Source organism: Physeter macrocephalus, chromosome 15, assembly GCF_002837175.3.
Source record: "Physeter macrocephalus isolate SW-GA chromosome 15, ASM283717v5, whole genome shotgun sequence".
NCBI lineage: Eukaryota > Metazoa > Chordata > Mammalia > Artiodactyla > Physeteridae > Physeter > Physeter macrocephalus.
In genome coordinates this window covers 26,400,486-26,422,403 of record NC_041228.1, presented here as the reverse complement: position 1 = coordinate 26,422,403, position 21,918 = coordinate 26,400,486, and the positions used below count along the sequence as shown (strand labels likewise).

The 21,918-nt window shown below is 36.0% G+C and overlaps 1 protein-coding gene across 1 annotated transcript in view; it reads right to left on the bottom strand.

Moving 5' to 3' along the window:
• Positions 1-21,918, bottom strand: part of PKHD1L1 (PKHD1 like 1) — a 153,645-nt gene that overhangs the window by 29,032 nt on the left and 102,695 nt on the right. The window contains exons 54-63 of the mRNA XM_007114624.2: positions 21,361-21,449; positions 20,866-21,014; positions 19,478-19,607; positions 17,094-17,212; positions 14,890-15,019; positions 12,894-13,067; positions 6,797-6,900; positions 5,344-5,473; positions 4,490-4,611; positions 2,868-2,958 (exon numbers count right to left, since the gene is read on the bottom strand). Of these exons, the coding sequence (XP_007114686.2) occupies positions 2,868-2,958; positions 4,490-4,611; positions 5,344-5,473; positions 6,797-6,900; positions 12,894-13,067; positions 14,890-15,019; positions 17,094-17,212; positions 19,478-19,607; positions 20,866-21,014; positions 21,361-21,449 (1,238 nt within the window). The remainder of the gene's footprint in view (positions 1-2,867; positions 2,959-4,489; positions 4,612-5,343; positions 5,474-6,796; positions 6,901-12,893; positions 13,068-14,889; positions 15,020-17,093; positions 17,213-19,477; positions 19,608-20,865; positions 21,015-21,360; positions 21,450-21,918) is intronic.

Here is a 21,918-nt window from a genome sequence, read left to right as displayed (position 1 = left end):
TCCTAGAGCCTAGAAGGTAATGCAGAGGTAGGTGCTCATCAAATACTTCTTAAATTAATATATGCATGATCTTGGGAAAGTATTTTATAACTTAAGTTTCCTCATATATAAAAAATTATAATGTCTAATTCAGGGTTGTTTCAAAATGAAATGAAATAACCCACATAAAGTGCCTCAATAAATGGAAGCTATACCCATTATTAATATACAGGATAATTAAAGTGGATTTTCATGAAAGTTTTACTTACGTACAAATCAGATCAGTGACCTTAAAAACTCATCCCAACCATGCATAAATTTGAGGATTCCCCATAAAGAGCAGCACTGCCTCCTAAATTGTACTTTGTACCAGCTCTCTTGTCCAAGTTCCCCAGGATCTGACTTCCTCCATCTTCGATTGCTTTTCCCTCCTTCCTAGTCCTTTGAGATGGACATTTCACCTATGGTCGTCGGCCTGGTTTCTATTGTTTCCTCCCTAAGAAGCTGTCTGCATGGCTACACCTTGGTTCTGCACAATGTAGCCCCATGGACAAGGATGGCTCCACCTTTGGACCCACGTGTGGCAGAGTTTCCTTCCCAGCATCCCAGCCCGTCACTTGTTAGGGAGATGAATTGGTAAATTGATGTCCCATTCCAGGAACTTAAACCCTCAGTTCCTCTGTGATGTCTCATATTTCAGTTGCTCCTTATAAACACTCCCGATTATTTAGGAAGATCAATATATTCAGTGAAAAATGCATTACATGGCATTATACATATTAGTAAATATTCACATTCACAGGTCATATTTTTATTAAAAAACACAACAATACTTCAAAGAAGTTGTAGAGAAATTACATATTTTAAAATTTTAAGTCAAAGAAAAGCTACTTTAAGCTGTTGGGAACTAAAATATTTTAAAAGAACATACATCAAGGAATCAGTTATATCTGTGGTGAAGTTGTTTTATTCCTTCAAAATGTACTTTGCACAAGAAAAAAATTAGCTAAAGTCCAATAATTTTTGAATTTACAGAAAAAAATGCTTATTCAAAGAATTTCAAAAATACCTATAGAGATTAAAAAATCAATTGTAGAAGGGCTATACATTTTTCAGAGAAAATTCCATTTCCTTTAGCTAAGTTTCCCAAGAGGTAAAGCCAGCAGATCTAGCATTCTTTTACTTTTTTGATTCAATAATTAATTTATCTGGTTTAAAAGTCAAGAGTTTATAGAAAGTTATACAGTAATAAGTGACCAGTCACCTGTTCCTACTCACCTTCAATGACTTTTTGCTTTTACACTTTCAGTGTTTCTTTATGTAAATGCATATACCATACATATTCTTTTGTTCCCTTTCTAAGTAACCTCCACTTATCATTTTAGAATGTTCTGGTGATTTCTCCATATTAATACATAGTATGCATCTTTTTTCCTTCTTTTTTTAGAGGGGGTCAGTGTTCCAGTGTTTGGCTTTATATAACTAGCCCACAGTAACTGGACACAGGGTAGCTTTCCATTTGCTGCCAGTACAGGCAACGCTGTGATGAATAACCTTGTTCACAACTCTTTTTCTAACTGCTGTAGAGGCAACTGTTAGATTACAGGAAGTAGAAATGCTGAGTCAAAGGTAAATGCCTCTATAATTTTGGTAGCTATTGCCAGATTCCCCTTTGTAGGGGTTATATCATTTTGTCCTTCAACCAGCAAAGTGGTGAAATGTTACTATTTCCCTACAGCCTTGCCAGGAGAGCAGCTGTTCAGTTAATTCTTGATTTTTACTAATCTGATAGAAATGTATCTGAGAACCCTCTGTTCATGTCCTTTGATTTTGTTCATGCTTGCAGGCGTTAACATATGAATAGTGAGCATGTATTCCTTTAAAGCGGCAGCATGAAATAGTGACATATCCCTATAGGCATGTATCTCTATGCTTACAAGTTGCTTTTGAGAAAGTGATGGTGGGATAAGATAATCACTGTTCAGTACCATCAAATCAAGCACTGAAGCTGTTGTTAAGAGTTTTTGGATCATAAACATGGAAAACAGTTATCTTAAAAGCCTATTTTTAAAGGATCTATCCTTCTTTTATTCCCTTGATACTATTAGTCAACACACCTTACCCTATTCTGTCTTCCCCCATCTCTCTGCTGATCCCTTTTGTTTATTTTCCTCCCACTGCTTCTTGCCCGGATTACTCTCTTTCACTCCTCTTGTTGTGTCTTCCCAAGTCCATCAGACCCAACTGTCCACCATTCTCTACTTTACCCCCTCTTTTTCTCCCTTACACTCTCTGGCTCACTCTGTCTCCCTGGTTATCCCTCTTATTTTCTCTTTCCTTCTCATCTCCTCTACAGTCACAGGGATAGAATAAAGACACCCTTGTCAAGGAAGAGCTCATGTCTAGTGGGATCAGGAATGCAAACACGCTGTGGCAGGCACAGCTAATGGCATGGGATTGGAGAGAAGGACAGGAGGGTCTCACAAGGACAGGGCTGGTCACCTTCCTCAGCCTGGGGCTCAGGGACCTCCCTGAGGCAGTGACTGTGAAGGGGAGGCCTGGGGAGCAGCAAGGCCCGGTCTCAGGAGGATGAGGATGGGGATGGGGTCTCAAGAGAGGACCTGGGGCTGCAGTGTCCTAGGGCCAGGGAAGAGCGTGGCATCCTGGGGCTGCCGGAGAAGGGTGATAGGGGTGAAGGATGAGAAGAAACTTGGTTTTAATTTTTTCTTTAAACCCAATAGTATATGGAAATAATTTAGTTTGTTGAGTTCTTTCAGTGCCCAGGAAGAAGCAATATTACTTTACAACTCACAAACAATAATTATTTATTTCGAACAAATTTAGACAGGTTATTTCCTAATTTTAGTGACTCTATGCCAAAGACTTACTTGAGCAAGGTTCACCATTGATGCGATATCCTGCCCTTCCAAATCCAGCCACTACGTTATTTTGTAAGACTGTATTGGTCCCTCTATTGATCTAGTATAACGATAAAGAAAATGCTTTGGGTCAGGCTCTTACACAATTATGCAATGAGAGCAGGTATGCAACATACACTGGAAAACTAATTATGACGATACTTCCAGGAGTAAAAATTTAATTCACATTCACCCCATTCAAATGTATAATACAAATGAAGTACTGAAATTACCTTAGGTTCTTGGTGTAAACCTACCACTAAATACTATCCTTTAGACTTCATTATAAAAGTACATTAAAGAGATTACTTTTCATTTCAGTCACAAAATCCACTGGACGTGGTTGAATATTAACAAGCCATAGACAAAATTCCAGTATTATAACAAGGCTACAAAAATTTTATCACTCTTTTTTGGTTGTATTCTGTTACCAATTTGATTTATTAAGAAAAAGACAACTAAGGCAATTACAGTGGACCATAAAATTCAGTAGAGGCATTCATTAAAGAAAATCTGCTATAATAAAAAACTGGGTTAGAACAAGTAGGTAATTACTAAACAAATTTATTTTATGAGCCAAATCATGGTAGAAAATGAAAAGTATGGAGCACAGAAGGTTTAGTTCTTGCCTACACAGAATCAGCAAAACAGTCCAAATCTCACTTATTTAAAGCATGTTAAACAGCCTTATTTTTAAAGACTATGATAAAAATAGAGTCAAATGGAATTCATAAACCTAAAAAAAAATGCCTTTCAAAAGATATAGATAACTTTAAAGATTTGGAATTGACATTTGATTACATTCTAACATCTATAAATAGACAAAAAGAGAACATTATTACCTTATAAATGTATACTAAGTTCCAGGCTTTCAGATTTTGCTTTAAGGTGATTATTAATAGTTGTACAAAAACAAAATTCAGTCTTTACCCTATCTTTCAAAGAGAGCTTTTTAAATTCTTCTTCTTTCCTATGGTATGAGTAAGTAAGATAAAAACAAGAGGAAGCTATCTTTCCTCTAAATCCTCTCTGTACTTTCTATTTTCTTGCTTACAATCTCACTCTACATCTAAATAAATACCTATAGTAATTGAAGAAACTTCACGGGAAACAAGAAGGGCCCAATTAGTAATATCCGATAAGAGTAAATAACCTTGCATATAGAATCATAAGAGTTTTAGATGAGAAATGGATTTTAGAGATTTTATAGTCTATCATTATAATTTTGCATTTAAATTCAGAGTTAAATAGTAAAATGTGTAAGGCATTCAGTCAATTAGAAGCAGAGAGACCCTGTAATGGAACTTGAAATCAATAATTAATGTTGGAGAAGCAAGTAAATAAGAGAAGTATTTAAACCAATGGACGTCAACACAGAGAAAAATCCAGTGGCTACTGGAGCTCACAACATCTTTACAGAAAGTTCATTCACTCCTTTAATCAGCTCACTTTATCCACAATCTTCATCTAAGGAAGAAATCATTTTCAATGACATTTTGAGATTTACGAATTCTACAGAAATTATACTCTTCAATAAGGGAATTACAAATTATAATTTTGTCTATTTATAATTTTAAATGTGTTCACACTACCTCAATTGCTGCATGCCAGAGAGTTGAGCTCAAGTCTTTTCTGTTCTGATAGGTTCCTGGCCAAACTGAAAGTGCAACCAAGTTTCCTCGGACTCTGTTGGCATCCCCCCATATTCTCATGCCTGGAAAAAAAGAAAATTCCCCCAAATGAGTACTATAGGGAATGTCTTTCATTTCTTCCATGAAATTAGTTTTCTCGTTTGTACCTGACAAACGAACCCTTTTGATTTTAGAGTGAACCCTCTGAACTCTTTGATACTCTACCTCTTTAACAGACTACCTGAATTAAAATTTTTTGTTAAATATGTGGGTTCACAGGCTCCACCTTAGATTTTAACAAATATACACACAAATTTTATACACCTTAAATGAATTTGTATTATGCTTTAGACTGATATTCAAGTAAGGACAACCCCCTAAATAAAATCAAATATATTCTTTTAAAAAATTATCTTTATTTGTGAATAATCTTTTTGTTTTATATGTGAGAAGTATGTTAAAAGTCAGTAATTTAAACTATTGGTGATTAAATAACTCACATAAGATCATGGTCTGGTAAATAATTCTTCTAGAGCTGTACTGTTCAATATGATAGCCATAGCCACATGTGACTACTTAAATGTAAAGTAATATAATTAAGTACCATTAAAATTAAAAATCCAGTTTCTCAGTCACATTAGCCACATTTCAAGTGTTGAATGGCCACATGCAGTTTAGTAATTACCATGTTAGCACAAACATAGACCCTTTATTTCCATTCTTGAAGAAAGATCAATTGGACACCCTGGCTCTAGAGTTTGCAGACAAGTCTGTCTCAGAAGACATGTTATTGGACCGAAATATTATCATATTACCTTCCCCCACTGTAAAGTGAATCACGTTATCATCTATGTCCAATCCATCTGTCCCAAATACACCAACTGCGGGGGAAAAGCCACTGTGAAAAGCACAGCCTTGAATATAAGATGAGCCACGTTCTTGAATCTATAAAACAACAGGATTCAGTGAACATTTTAAAAACAAAGTTAAAGGATATTTAAAGAAAACAATTTGAAGTAGGTGATTTTCAGAAAACAAATCTTGATAAACAAAATACTCAATTTACATTCCATGAAAGAAGGTGACTTCCCAGCAGATCTTTTAATCCTGGGAAATTTCCATATAGCTTCAGTTTATGATTAAAAAGAGCAAAAAAGAAATGCTTATTTTAAATGTGAATTAAAAATTCTCAAGCGCTTTTCTATGCATTTCTATTTCTATCATTACCTATGAAATGCTAAGGAACTAAAAATTATTTTTCAGAACAGTTTATTATATGATGAGCAGGGATTTTATTTTTTTTTAACCATGGAAGTCGATACTCAAGGCAGGGGTTACAATTCAAATGTCTGTAGGAAACAGTCAATGAGTAGTTTAGGGGTTTCAACTCCAAACCTACATGATTTAAAATTTTTATTTATTTATCTTTATTGACATATAGTTGATTTACCACGTTGTTTCAGTTTCAAGTGTAAGCAAAGTGATTCAGTTATACATATATATCTATTCTTTTCCAGATTCTTTTCCATTATAGGTTATTACAAGAATATTGAGTATAGTTCCCTGTGCTATACAGTAGGTCCTTGTTATTTTATGTATAGTAGTGTGTATATATTAATCCCAGACTCCCAATTTATCTCCCCTCCATAATATATATATTTTTAATTTTATTTTATTTATTTACTTTTCATATTTTTATTTTATATTGGAGCATAGTTGATTAACAATGTTGTGTTAGTTTCAGGTGTACAGCAAAGTGATTCAGTTATGCATGTATCTATTACTTTTCAAATTCTATATAAGAAATATGCTCTTTCTCATTTTTTCTTAAATCAGCAGCCCTCTAAGCATATTTATTTTCCCACTTTTGACAGAGGCATGGATATACAGACATGCTTTTCATTTGAGAAATTTAAGCAACACTCACTTTGTTTAATAGTAACTGTTTGGAAATATTTTTGGTCATTGTAAAGTAAAGTAGAGATGTGAAATACTATTATAGATCTTCAATTCTTTCACCTTTTGTGCTCCATTTTCTGTTTTTTTTTTTTTTTTACTGACCTTAAATAATGCATAAAATGGTTGGAATAAAATACTGTTGTAGTCTAAAAACATTAACGGGAAATACATCTAAGAAAGTTTTATTACATTAGATTATAGTCTTAGCAATTCTAAGATATGGGTATCTAGTAAAGTTAAATGAAAATCAAATCAAAATCAAAATACTTAATTTGGGGTATATGCAAAAATTAAAAATAAAGTACAAACCTGTCCCAGGTTAAGAAATGTTACAGCGTATCTTGGATCCGTGATATCCCTGAAGCCCTCTTGACCGCTGTGATAAAATTCCACATTACTTATTCTTGCATTTCCTAGTGGGGAAAAGAGTTACACATTTTTTTTCCTTGAAGCTGAATAAAAATTTTTGAAAAACTACTAAAGTTTTTGTAATTTTCCAAATTACAAATTTGTTTTCAACTTTTTCATGAAAATTGTATTCATTTTTCTTTGCCCTTTTAATCCAAATAAGGCAATGTTTCTGAATTTGTTTTTTTACTGCCCCTCACAAGAACCTTTTTATTTTTTATTTTTTAATTTTTTAATTTTTTAATTTTTTTTGGTGGTATGCGGGCCTCCCTCTGTTGCGGCCTCTCCCGTTGCGGGGCACCCAGTTCCCCTGCATCGGCAGGCGGAAGCGCAACCACTGCGCCACCAGGGAAGCCCCACAAGAACCTTTTTAGACATTTCTCTTTCTGAATAGCGTTCCCTCTCCATGACATTTTAATACCACAGATATACTACATATCTGTCAAGGTATGGAGGCCCTTTGGAGGACCAGAAACTGGTTACATTTTTTTTCCCCCCAAGAGTCAATTTTCATCTGTTGGTAGTGATACAGTCCCTGTTGAGAATGCATGGCATGAGGCACAAGTTATAATTTACCTGACATTTCAATTTTGATGCTCTAAAGAGCTGTTAAGGACATAATCTTTACATAATTTTTTCCAGAATATGCATTGCCAAGTATCTGCTGATCGAGTTTGTCATAAGTTCCACTGAAGTGACAAAAGGCAATTTCATAGATTATTAAGAACAGCTATAACAATCCATGAGCCATGACTCTGTGCCAAGCTCTGTACTAAGTGCTTAACAGGCAATGTGTGGTTTAATACTCACACAACATCTGTGACTTAGGAACTTTTATTATTCCTGTCTTCTATACAAGGAAACTGAGGCACAGAGATTCATGGCTGGTAAAAATACAGTAGAGGGTATTCCTTGTTTCAAAAACTGATATCTAATAAAATACATTGGAGAAGAGTTATTTTATACTAGAAGGGAAAAGCCTGTCTGGAAATCCATGAGCCAGCGATTAGATGTATGGTGGAGAACATAAGATTAATAAGATAGATATAGAGAAGAAATGATTACTACAGACCCTGGGCCTACAAAAGCCATAGATGCATTTTCTTTACTTACATCATAAAATAATTTATTGGAGCAAGGAAAGGTTGACATGTGAATAGGGTCCATCATGGGACTTTAAGTGAAACAACATGGACTAGTATCCAAGATCAGAGTAATTTCTTCCCTCTAATCATCTAATTCTTTATCTTTAAAAAGAGGACAATATTTATGCCATACTACTATGAGGACTGAGTGACGTAATATGTGTTAAATGCTTAGCACAGTGTCTGGAATCTTGTATTACTTTACGATCATCATTACTATTCTCCTCATCAGTTAAGCTTCTGTTGGCAGATTATGACCAATAGGTAGAAGTTATAGTGGGATAGCTGCTTGCTCAATATAAAGATTTTCTAAAATGAGAGCTGTTGCAAAATGGAATAGGCAGTATTGTAACCAAGTGAGCTCCTGCTGAAACAGTTCAAGTCAAGAATAGAGGATTACTTCTGGTACCCAGATTGTGAGATTGAAACACCAGCTTCCAATAAAAAGAAACAGGGTTACTTGGAGGAAGAATTTACTCCCAGTCTCAGCAAGAAAAAAAAAAAATTACAATATGTGCTTGTCATATCAGAAAGTGAAGAAGCTAAAAAAAAAACCCCCAAACAGTCAGGGACTTCCCTGGTGGCACAGTGGTTAAGAATCCACCTGCCAGTGCAGGGGACATAGGTTCAATACCTGGTCTGGGAAGATCCCACATGCCGCAGAGCAACTAAGCCCCTGTGCCACAACTACTGAGCCCACGCACCACAACTACTGAAGCCCACGTGCCTAGGGCCCGTGCTCCACAACAAGAGAAGCCAGCACAATGAGAAGCCCGTGCACTGCAACAAAGAGTAGCTGCCGCTCGCCACAACTAGAGAAAGCCCGTGCACAGCAACGAAGACCCAACATGGCCATAAATAAATAAATAAATAAAATTGAGTGATACAGTCCCTGTTGAGAATGCATGGCATGAGGCACAAGTTATAATTTACCTGACATTTCAATTTTGATGCTCTAAAGAGCTGTTAAGGACATAATCTTTACATAATTTTTTCCAGAATATGCATTGCCAAGTATCTGCTGATCGAGTTTGTCATAAGTTCCACTGAAGTGACAAAAGGCAATTTCATAGATTATTAAGAACAGCTATAACAATCCATGAGCCATGACTCTGTGCCAAGCTCTGTACTAAGTGCTTAACAGGCAATGTGTGGTTTAATACTCACACAACATCTGTGACTTAGGAACTTTTATTATTCCTGTCTTCTATACAAGGAAACTGAGGCACAGAGATTCATGGCTGGTAAAAATACAGTAGAGGGTATTCCTTGTTTCAAAAACTGATATCTAATAAAATACATTGGAGAAGAGTTATTTTATACTAGAAGGGAAAAGCCTGTCTGGAAATCCATGAGCCAGCGATTAGATGTATGGTGGAGAACATAAGATTAATAAGATAGATATAGAGAAGAAATGATTACTACAGACCCTGGGCCTACAAAAGCCATAGATGCATTTTCTTTACTTACATCATAAAATAATTTATTGGAGCAAGGAAAGGTTGACATGTGAATAGGGTCCATCATGGGACTTTAAGTGAAACAACATGGACTAGTATCCAAGATCAGAGTAATTTCTTCCCTCTAATCATCTAATTCTTTATCTTTAAAAAGAGGACAATATTTATGCCATACTACTATGAGGACTGAGTGACGTAATATGTGTTAAATGCTTAGCACAGTGTCTGGAATCTTGTATTACTTTACGATCATCATTACTATTCTCCTCATCAGTTAAGCTTCTGTTGGCAGATTATGACCAATAGGTAGAAGTTATAGTGGGATAGCTGCTTGCTCAATATAAAGATTTTCTAAAATGAGAGCTGTTGCAAAATGGAATAGGCAGTATTGTAACCAAGTGAGCTCCTGCTGAAACAGTTCAAGTCAAGAATAGAGGATTACTTCTGGTACCCAGATTGTGAGATTGAAACACCAGCTTCCAATAAAAAGAAACAGGGTTACTTGGAGGAAGAATTTACTCCCAGTCTCAGCAAGAAAAAAAAAAAAATTACAATATGTGCTTGTCATATCAGAAAGTGAAGAAGCTAAAAAAAAAACCCCCAAACAGTCAGGGACTTCCCTGGTGGCACAGTGGTTAAGAATCCACCTGCCAGTGCAGGGGACATAGGTTCAATACCTGGTCTGGGAAGATCCCACATGCCGCAGAGCAACTAAGCCCCTGTGCCACAACTACTGAGCCCACGCACCACAACTACTGAAGCCCACGTGCCTAGGGCCCGTGCTCCACAACAAGAGAAGCCAGCACAATGAGAAGCCCGTGCACTGCAACAAAGAGTAGCTGCCGCTCGCCACAACTAGAGAAAGCCCGTGCACAGCAACGAAGACCCAACATGGCCATAAATAAATAAATAAATAAAATTGTAATTAAAAAAAACAGTCATAAGGAGGAGGACTTAGGCACCAACATGAAAAGGTTCTGAAGGTCAACAAGAGGGCATTTTCAGTATCAATAAGGTTAACGTTCACAATGGATTAGAACATATCAAATATGTTTAAATCCATGGAACTAATAATGATACTAATAACAAAACAAAACAAAACAAAAACTCCTTGTTACCTTTGGAGGATGCTTGGCAACCAACTCAGTGTTTTGAAAACTAGTTAATAAGAGGAAAGAATCAAACATTTTTTTCTATCTAAACTATCCTTCAGGGTATTCAAACAGTGGTCTGGGGAAGCTTCTCTTTAGAGAAGTATTTGAGATTATAAATGAGGAGGGAATAGTAGAATTAAAATATCACCATTTTTAAACCTCAGTGATTCAATAGATCTAGGCAATGATAATTAATAACTGCTAACATCACAAAAGGAAAAACAATCGTACATTATGTGCCTATTAATGGAAAAATAACAACCAACTATGAGGAATTGTTGCCTAAAAATTGAGTCCCGGTCTGGTCAATTTGCTAGTTCTAAATTTGCTACTTATGCATAGAAAATACAAGGGAGGCAGGGACTAGTTAAATTCTAGGGATGCATCCCTAAATTCAGACTATTGGAAACACTATAGGACAGCTGACCTAACTTCTTTTATAAATAAATTGCAAGGAAAGAGAAATGAATTAGAGATTTAAGATTCATAACCAATTGCAACATGGATCTTATTTAGACCCCGATTTGAACCAAGACAGTGAAAGAGAAAGAAGGAAAGAAAGAAAGGAAGGAAAGAAAAGAAAGAAGGGAAGAGGAGGGGGAGGGGAAAGGGCAAGAAGGAAAGAACTGGAGGATTCTGAACAATCATTTGATGTTTAGAAATTATTACTAACATTTTAAAATCTGATTCTTAGAGATGTTTTTAAAGAAGTCTTTTAGATTTACACACTGAAATATTTCTAGATGAAGTAATACATGGTTGCTTCATTCATAATAGCCAAGATACAGAAACAACCTAAATGTCCATTAATGGATGAATGGATAAAGATGTGAGATACCTCCCTATCTATCTATCTATCTATTTAAAACATTCCACTGTGTGTATACATATATCATATCATTCAGCCATGAGTGAGAAAGAAGGAAATCCTGTCATTTGGGACAACATGGATGGACTTTGAAGGAATTATGCTAAGTGAGATAAGTCAGAGATAGAAAGATAAATGCTGTATGATCTCATTTATATATGGAATCTAAAAAAGCTGAACTCATAAAAATAGAGAGTAGAAAGGTGGTTACCAGGACCTGTGGGGTGGGAGAAATAGGGAGCTGTTTAAGGGTATAAACTTGTAACTAGTAGATAAATAGTCCTGGAGATATAATGTACAGCTTAGGGATACAGTAAAAATACCATATTATAAACTTCAAAGTTGCTAAGAGACCAGATCTTAATTGTTTTCACCACACACACAAAATAATAATAACTATATGACATGATAGAGATGTTAGCTAACGCTACTGTGGTAAACATATTGTAATATATAAGTGTATCAAATCAACACATTGTAGACCTTAAACTTACACAATGTTATATGTCAATTATATCTTAAAAAATATATGCTTGCTGCTTCAAAATAATCCGTGGGCTTGAAGAAAGTGGGTGAGCTCATAGATCAAACAAGACTGGCCAAAGTTGATACTTGTGGTAATTGGTGATGATAAGCATTATATTATACATTTCTCTATCTTTGAAATATATTTAAAATTTTCCTTCAAACAAAAATAACAGATCAGTGTGCTTGTTATGAAACGATTTCTGTTTGAGGGCAAGGTTGGGCGAGCTGTTACCTAAGGTCATTGTTAATTTGATAATTTTTTTGTCTATAAAGATAAAATTAGTAGAATAATGTTAGGAATTTGGTTCTGGAGGGTGGCACCTGACTGCATAATCCCTCTCAAGCCTTTATTTTTCAATGTGTTAAAAACAAGACATCAGGCCCAAAATGGAGTCACTTTTGCTAAGCCCTCCATCATCAAATAGACTTAATTACAGTTTCAGTTCTCCTGAAATGGAACCTTAAACCAGTCCATCACGAATTGCCTGATCAGCATTGGTTAGGTAATCTGCTTGATAAACCTCTGCCCCCTACATGGGAAGTAACCTTGCAATAACCAGTCCTCTTTTTTGCCTAGTAAAACTACCTTGTTCCTGCTCCCTTCTGTCTATAAAAGTTTTTTATTTCGCACAGCTCTTTGACGCTCCTTTGTATCAGCTAGATGGGATGCTGCCCGATTCATGAATCCTTGAATAAAGCCAGTAAGATCTTTAAAATTTCCTCAGTTGGATTTTGTTTTTTAACACAAATGATCCTATAAAGGAGTGAGGATTATTTAAGAACTAAACACAGAAGAGACCCTGCTATATTTCATTTAGAAAAATAAACTGAATTTGTACTAACCTTTAAATGTCACCGTATTTTCAGTGAATGAGCTGACTAGGACGCGTGCACCAAAAGATTCCTTCAGCCAACCTGGATAATCCTCACCGAGTATTTTGATGTTCCTATTCAGTATCCCAACATCAGCTGCTAACGTGTAGCTCTGATCGGTTCCAGGAACGAGGTATCTTTCAGCTGCAGCAGAAGGACAGTTAGATTATTACCAACACTAAGAAATACCTGTCTTTATTAGTTTCTTTGCAGCTCACAGACCATGTAACTTTCTAATATGCCAAAAGTCAACACAAATACATGAATTGATTAGAGTTACACGCTTAAATGTACACAGATGGCAGTCGGAAATGATACCTTTTTACTTATAAAATAAATATAATCAAAAGTATTTCTTCTATTTACAGCAAAAGGTTATTATAATCAGCACTTACAAAGTTACTGCTTCATAGGTATTTTGCAAACACTTCAAATTATACACAAAAACACTCTTGTGAGACAAGTTGGGAAACTTACTGTAATTTTAACAGATGAGGAAATGAGATAGAGAAGTAAATGAACTTGCCCAGGGCCATGTAGACAGTCAGCAATACATAGGTATTACCTCTCCTGATGCCTAAACCTTGGTTTGTTCCTCTTTTCCTGTGACATATTTTGTACCAACTACAATTCTTTATAAATATGTAGTAGTATATCAAACATAGTCTGTACATTTACATCTTAATAATTTTAAAACAGAACCTAGGGGCTTCCCTGTTGGCGCAGTGGTTGGGAGTCCGCCTGCCAATGCAGGGGACGTGGGTTCGAGTCCTGCTCCGGGAAGATCTCATGTGCCGCGGAGCAACTAGGCCAGCGCGCCACGGCGGCTGAGCCTGCTCTCTGGAACCCGCGAGCCACAGCTGCGGAGCCCACGTGCCACAACTACTGAAGCCCGCGCGCCTGGAGCCCGTGCTCTGAAGCAGGAAAGGCCACCATAGTGAGAGGCCCGCACGCCGCAATGAAGAGTGGCCCCTGCTTGCTGCAGCTGTAGAAAGCCAGCGTGCAGCAGCAAAGACCCAACACAGCCAAAAATAAATAAATAAATAAAATAAATTTAAAAAAAAACCAGAACCTAAATTACATTCTACATTTCTAGAAGCCTTACCCAAAACTTTAAGACAAGCAGGTACATTTCAAACAGAGAGAAGTGTTTGGTATTTTAAATGAAAGAATCTATATTGTCGAACTTCAAACACTCTTTTACGATTAAAACGTTCTTCAAAGAAATCTTTTCCTTTTGATTTAAAGAAAAAATATGTGATATAGAATGATAGACACGTGCTTCTATCAAAATACTGCTTTAAAAAGTTCTTTTAAGTTTCTTTTTCATGCAGGTCTGATATCCACCACTGCATAATGCCGCCTTAGCTGTAGTTCTCAGGAGCATCAGAATGGCTTTTCTAACGTTACACTCCTGTCTGCTTCCACTTCCTGGGATTCAGATGAAGGTAGCACGTGAAATGGGGAAAGGCTAGGGTGCTGGGAAAGCCCTGATCCTACAAGTTGAAAGATCATCTTCAGTTGATTCTGATTAATTCCTTCTTTCCTTGAGAATTAGAGTTTTGCCATTTTGCTGTAGCTTGTCTAAGTGCAGTTACCACTGAAGAATGCGTCAATGAAACAAATTAGGACAAAGATGCTCTTGGATCAAGGGTTCTCAAATTTCAGTGTGTGTAAGAATCTCTAGAAGCTTGCCTAAAACAGAAAGTGTCAGCCTTATCCCATAGAATGTAATGGTCACTGCTGAATATTTGCTGAATGAATTAATACACACAGCAGGGACTCTTTGCCGCCAACACACAAACAGTAGCATCCTTTGGGTACCAGTGCCAATCTAAGTGAAATGTTCCTCTAAAAATCTGAGATGTTTTATCAAATGATTTTAATTACAGAGGACAGCACTAAACTGTGAATATTTCGAGACATTTTAATTACATATCTATTTGGTTAAAGAACAGCCACTTACCAAAGTGAGTATAGGAAAGGGTATCATTGAGAATGAGAATTTTGTGATCATGCAGGATTTTAACGATACTTCTAATTTCAGTCTGGTGGAAATCATAGCTTGTGGTTGTTATCACAATCTCTTCTCCTTCCTTAGAAAAATTCAAGTGCCAAATTCAAGAACAATTTAAAAAATAGGTTTATATTTCTTAATAACTATTAAATAATTCTAATTTAACTTACACTGGTTATAACCATGGTATTATCAGAGAGAACAAATCATACATTTAGGTCTCTAAAATAAATATGCTTTTGTTTGATAGCAGGAATTCTATATTTTGAATTATCTCAACATTTCCTTAAGTTGAATTCAGTCACTTAATAAAATCACAGATGATACACATTTTTAAAATTAGATATACCAAAGCAAATATATTCATATTTTTATTAAAAATTGGTCAGGATAATATTCTTAAGACTTAAAAAATTTCCCCCAGATTTTTTTTTTTTTACACAGTTAACTATCACTGGATATTCCTGAAAGGTAAGAAAGGCAGAGATAAGTGACAGAGCAAGGTCAAGTCTTAGAATCTCTGTATATCATATATGACAAGCTCCTCTTTGTCAACCAAGTCTCTGCTCAAAAGTACTTGCAGGGGAGGAAAAAGAACTTTTTCCTCTGTGCTTCCAAGTTCTCAGCTGGGACCCCTGTAACAAAAGTCATTAACAAGAGAAAAGCATATAGAGTTATTCAATATAAGTTTTACATGACACGGGAAATGAAGACCTGAAGAAATGGTTAAACCTGAGCATTTTTATGGACAAGTGGAGAGTAGAGGAAAATTGTGGGTATGGGCTAAGTGTAGGAAACTGGGAGAAACAGCAAGGGTTGGCCATTCAGAGTCTTCTCTGTGTCACTTTGTCTTCAGAGCTGAGGATGTCTCTTTCCTCTGGGTATAAGGAGGGCAACTCTCACATGAAGGTTTTGTGACCTGCTTCAGGGGAAAGCCAGAAAGTCCTTCCTGCATGTGCAGAAATTTCTTCCCTTAAAGTATTCATATTTTGGGGTAGCATGTCCTGAACCCTGTCATACCCTTGAGAGAGGCTTTCTCTGGCCACTCTATTTAATGTTATCTGCCACCTTCTACCATGGCAGTCTCTATCATACCTGTTTTATTTCCTTCATCACAAAGATTATAATCTGAAATAACACACATTTATCTGCTCATTTAGTGTCTGCCTCTCCCACTTCAATGCAATTTCCCCTATAGTTTGACCAATTTCTTCACAAATGAATCCTCTATGCCTAGAAGATGTCTGACATTAGGCTAAATATTAATTATATAAATAATCTGCAGAAAATATTAACTGGATAAATACTAATAAATGATAATTGGATAAATAATAGGGATATTTAAATCATTTAATCACCTTTTAAAAAGTAATCACACCTCAACTATCACAAATAGGAATATGTTGTAAGTAGCTTGTAATAACTCTCAATAAATCCTCCTGCTACTTACTGATTTTACACTACATTAAGAGAGCCAACCTCATATGTTTTGATGATTTGTATTCATTTACTCAGACTAAGCCTCACTTTGTTCTGTGACCTTATAGCTTCTTCTCAGCAGAAAGGAACTGGCTGAAATTGAGAGCCTGGAAAAGTAATCCATCCATTTCCTTGACCCTTTAGCATTAAAAAGAGTATTTGTAAAACATGTGAGTCCGTGGCCTATGCAAGCCTGTGAGTGTAGTAGAGATCGGAATTGCCACCATTCATATTTTACCAAAATCTCTTATTTAACTAAGGCACGTTTTGAATATCACTGGGCATAGGATTTGTTTTCTTCCCAAATGCTTAACATGTAAAATCACAAATTAGAAGTAAAGAGATAACCAAGATAACAATAAAATGTATTTAAAATAATTCTTTTTTCTGTTTTGCAAGAATTTGTAAATAAATATTTTTACCCCCAAACTTTCATATTTTCCCTTCATAACTAATATATACATAATGTTCTTTATATGTTCTGAAGAACCTTTGACACCACAAGTTTTAAATGCCTGCTATCAAGTCAGCTTTTTGAGTGCAAGCTAATTGCAAGACATACATTTCTCTTCTGGTTAATCATGTGACAAAACAAATGTCCACTGGAATAAAGAAGAAACCTTAAGTTGACCCATGGCGTGTTTTCAATTTCCACCACATAGTAGTTCCTCTACCTGCCAATCCACAGCATCCATCAGAGAGAGGACTTTGGAACCGGCCTCTGCGGTTTCTGAGAGCTTAGTTTTATATATCGAACGTGGAATTCCATGAAGATCCAGCTCACCAAACACCCCTGCAGGAGAAAAACACATTTATTCACTGCATAGAACTGAGTTACGTGCTAGTATAAAATGAAACAGATAGTAGATATGTTTTAATAAGCGACTGAATATTTTAGAATGAATGGAAAGAATTGGGGTTATCTGCTCAGGGCTCTATAAGAAGGCTTTGGCCCTTTGCCCTACTTCTAGGAATCTCGTCCCTATAAATTGAATTAGTATACAAGGATATATCAATGAGGATGCTTAATACAACAATATTTGGAAATATTAGAAAAACTAGAATTAATCCAAATGTATAATCAAAGGTATATCATTAAAAGAATGAAGGAGTATATTAGAATATATTACTAATACTGTAGTGTAATATGCTTTAAAAATGAAGAGTGTTACATGTTAAGTATCGATCTGGAAAGATATTCATAATATGTTAACAAGAAAATTGCACAGTAATATATTTAGTTTGACCATGTTTTTGTATAAGGCACCACAAGTCATTTTATGTAACATGAATACAGGCATAGATAAAAAGCACGAAAAACACATGTAAAAATTGCTAATGTTAGTTTCCTCAAGGGGAGAGTAGAAGATGTATGTTTTCTCTTGATATTGTTCTGTGTTGCTAGAAATGTTATTTTTGAAATAAAAAAATAAACACATAAAAGCAAAAAAAATTTTTTTAAGACTGAATTTGTTGGCCTCAGGAAATTTTTCTTTAAGATTTGAATTTGTCTGTCTCGCAAGAGCTAATTCAATTTTAAGCCACTTTTTAATCCCCTTTTTTATTGTCACTGTTTTAGAAATTGTACATCGGAGCAACTGAAGCACATTTATGTGTCTTTTAAGTAAATATGCAGTGGTATTAATAAAAGCAGTTATTTATTAGGACCAAATTAAACCCTCTCAGGTCCTTTGCTTTCTAGGCTCGAATAGGAATATGTACAGCCACACAAATGCAACCGGAAAATTAAAACTTAGCAACAGTTGTGACTGGATAACTGATAGCGAGGCAGGAGACATAAGGGCCCCCAGGACAAATGGTTTGAGTTCATTTCTGGTGGACAGATACTCCGAGGTGGGAATAACAGGACAATTGAGAGAGGAGGCTGGGCCCTGCCCAGATAGAAGAGACCACATATTCTTCATTCTTGAAGTCAGGAGACCTCCCCGACTACACATGAGCAGAAAGGCTCCTTGGAGGTCAAAAAGGGAGTGATTCTAAGTGATGGCAGCTAATGCTCACTACCCATAGGTCTCTTCGGTAGAATCCATCTTGGCTAAGAGATGCATGCGCACACATGGGAAAATCCTAAGATACACCAAATATGGACTCTGAACCAGGCAAGTCAAAATGATTGGTCAAAGGAAACAGGGAAGAAATGCCCCATAAAAGTGATTCAAACTGCCACGAAGGCATGACTCTCTCTCTGAGTCCACCCGTGTGTCTATCCAAAAGTACTGACTCTTTTTTTCTCTTAATAAACACTTTACTTGTTTCACTACTTTCTGTCTTTGTGGGAATTCTTTTTCTGTAAAGTCGCAGGGCCAGGGCCTTGTCACTGACCACTGGTCTAGTGGCTAGGATTTGGTGCTCTCACCACTGCGACCCGACCTCAATCACTGGCGGGGAACCAAAACCCTGCTTCAACACCTGAGATCAATAGCAGAGCCAGCTGATCCACAGATTGTTAATACTGTGTAGGAATAATGCATAAGAAAGTTACCTTTTAGGGGAAAAGTACTAAAATATGAAAAATATTATTGCTTATATAAAGGAAAGATTACGAAGAAAACCAGATTAGAGAAACAATATACATATGGAGTGATTCTTAATGTTAGTGTTGCAATAAATTACATTTTGGAAATATGCACATCTGCATCTATTTTAATGTGACATGATTTAATTTTTAAAAATCTCAGCAACTTTGGGCTTCCCTGGTGGCGCAGTGGTTGAGAGTCCGCCTGCCGATGCAGGGGACACGGGTTCGTGCCCCGGTCCGGGAAGATCCCACGTGCCGCGGAGCGGCTGGGCCCGTGAGCCGTGGCCGCTGAGCCTGCGCGTCCGGAGCCTGTGCTCCGCAACGGGAGAGGCCACAAAAAAAAAAAAAAAAAAAAAAAAAAAATCTCAGCAACTTTTATAACCTGTTACTACAAATCAATGTCTGTAAAAACTTCTGAAACCATAACATCATGAACTCATAACAAGTCTTTTAGTGCTACATGTTCTAAAGTAGATTTGCAAAACTAATATGACTCTTTTGGTATCTGGAAACACATACCTAGGACCTTTGATCCTTGATTTGGTCCTTCTGGAAGAGCCCACTCTGGAGTAGAATGATTCCCTCTAAGAACAATCTGTAATTCTCCTTTAAAAGGGTTATCTTCCCAGCCACCAATTAATCTACCTCCCTGCAGTGAAGCAGAAAATTGTTAATACTTCAAACTGAGCAGGAAAAATTTCCCCATAAAAAAGGAATTAGGAAGACTGGCAGCCTGCCCTAGAAAAATGAATGAATTTTTGTTTTACAAAGAACAGTACTATAACTAGAAGTGACCTTAATTTAACCCATCCACTTTGGGATGGGCAATTTAAATGATTTTTCCAAGGTCAAATTCAACATCTACTTACTGTCAGAACTGGATCTGAAACTGAGACCTCCTAAAACCTAAACTAGTGCTGTTTGAACAGATCACACTGTACTTTAAAATAATGCGGCATATATAAAATATACTCTTCTATTTATATCTAAGCTATGTTATTCATGAGCCATCACTGTTAATAAAAATTGCTATTACTAAATGCTTGCTGATTCTATGCCAGGCATAACATGCAAGGTTTTACATATTTTATATCATTTAACCTTTACACTAAACCCATGAATTGGAATTACTATTCTCATTTCATAGGTGAGAAAACTGATGCTGAAAGAAGTCAAATAACGTAACCTGTTACCAAACTATTAAACAGTGAGGTAAGGATTCAATTGTAGCATTAATTTACCTCTAAGCTCTGTATCTAACCAAAATACCACACACCTTTAAAGCATTAAAGGCCTAGTTTTATGCAAGAAAGGCTCCCACTTATTTTTTAGTGGTGCTTAATAGCTTTTCGGTTAAGCTATTCTTTTAAATGAACACCAATAAAAGACTCACAGAACAATTAAATTGATTAAACTATTACATGTTCAAGATCATCTGAGGTTTATGAGAGAATGAGGTGATTATTCCAAACAACAGAAATATTTTTATTAGTCTGCTTCATAATCCCATCTACATCCATTCATTTTAAGAAATACTGTTTGCTTTCTTTAAAAAAAAGGCTTGAAATCTTTTAATTTTTTTCCTCAGAACTCCAGTGGATTCTCTGTTAGTTGCAGCAAGCTGTGAGTTTAGCTTTACCTAATAATAATACAAATATTCTAAAGGATTGAAAATGAGCAAACCTCACACTAAAAAGTAGCATGATAATTACTGCTTTAGGAATGTGTCATTAATATTTAAAGGAGAGCAGAAATATATTGAACTTAGGCTTGCATTTCATGGGGTAGAGCCAGTTGTGTTTTAATCACATCAGGCACATATGCTTTCTTATAAATTTGTTTAGTAAATCTCCAACATTTTAGCATTTGGCTAATAAGGGTATAAATTATAAGACTGTCACTCTTACCTGCAGTGATATGTAGGTAGCATTCAAAACAACTTTTCTATAAGAAGACTCTGCAGCTCCCACATTATGTTTATCTTCCAATTCTAGAACCCCCCAAATAATGAGTCTTTCCATTGGTGGAATATCTGTGTCTGCCACAATCCATGTTCCTATAAAACAAGACTTTAATATAAGGAATATAACACAATCCATAGACTATAGCCTATAGATAAAACACTGACAGCCCTATCAGTGAGTCCTAATTTTGAAGTTCGTGAGCCTTTCTCCACACAATGACTAATTCTTGTCTGTCTCAGAAAATCCATTATTCTTAATATTCAGGTTTAAATCCACATAAAACCCAGAAGCGACGTCTGACATCCAGGACACAACAACTGAATCCATTTCTTCACATTTTCTCTTTCTCCAAGGTGTGCTGCATAAAGGTATCTACCCTAACTGCTAACTATTGTGGTATAAACACAGCATTTTATTTATTTACATTTATGCATTTACCTTCAGGAATAACAACATTTGCTCCTGGGTGAGGTACGGTATAATTATTTTCTCGAGATGACTGCCAAAAAGAATCATTTGACCATAAGCTGAAAAGAGAAAAGAAGTGTTTCCATTACGTTTTATCTCTGTATATTTAATGAGCATCTCCTTAGAGTGTAGCACTATACTAGATGTTTTAGGGATGACAATGTAAATTGGATAGTTTGTAATTTCAGTAAATAGACAAGCTAACGTACGCTATTAGTAAGGTACTCAACACACACAATTACATATATAGTTTTTTCTCCATTGAAGAAAACTTCCTTTCCACCCACAATCCGAATCACATTTTCTCCTACTAAATCCTTATTGTGATAACCTAATTTTGTCTAAAATGTAAATAACTTAACTTCCTTGTAAGATTTCACATGGTGGAAAAGTGAAAAGAAATGCATCCTTTGTCCATTTAAAGACCCTTACATATGGTGCTATTTCATAGGGAAAGGGACAGGAGGGTATATAGTTGGCTAGATTCTATGAAGGGAAGGCTGGAAGATGGTCTGTGAATAGGCAAGG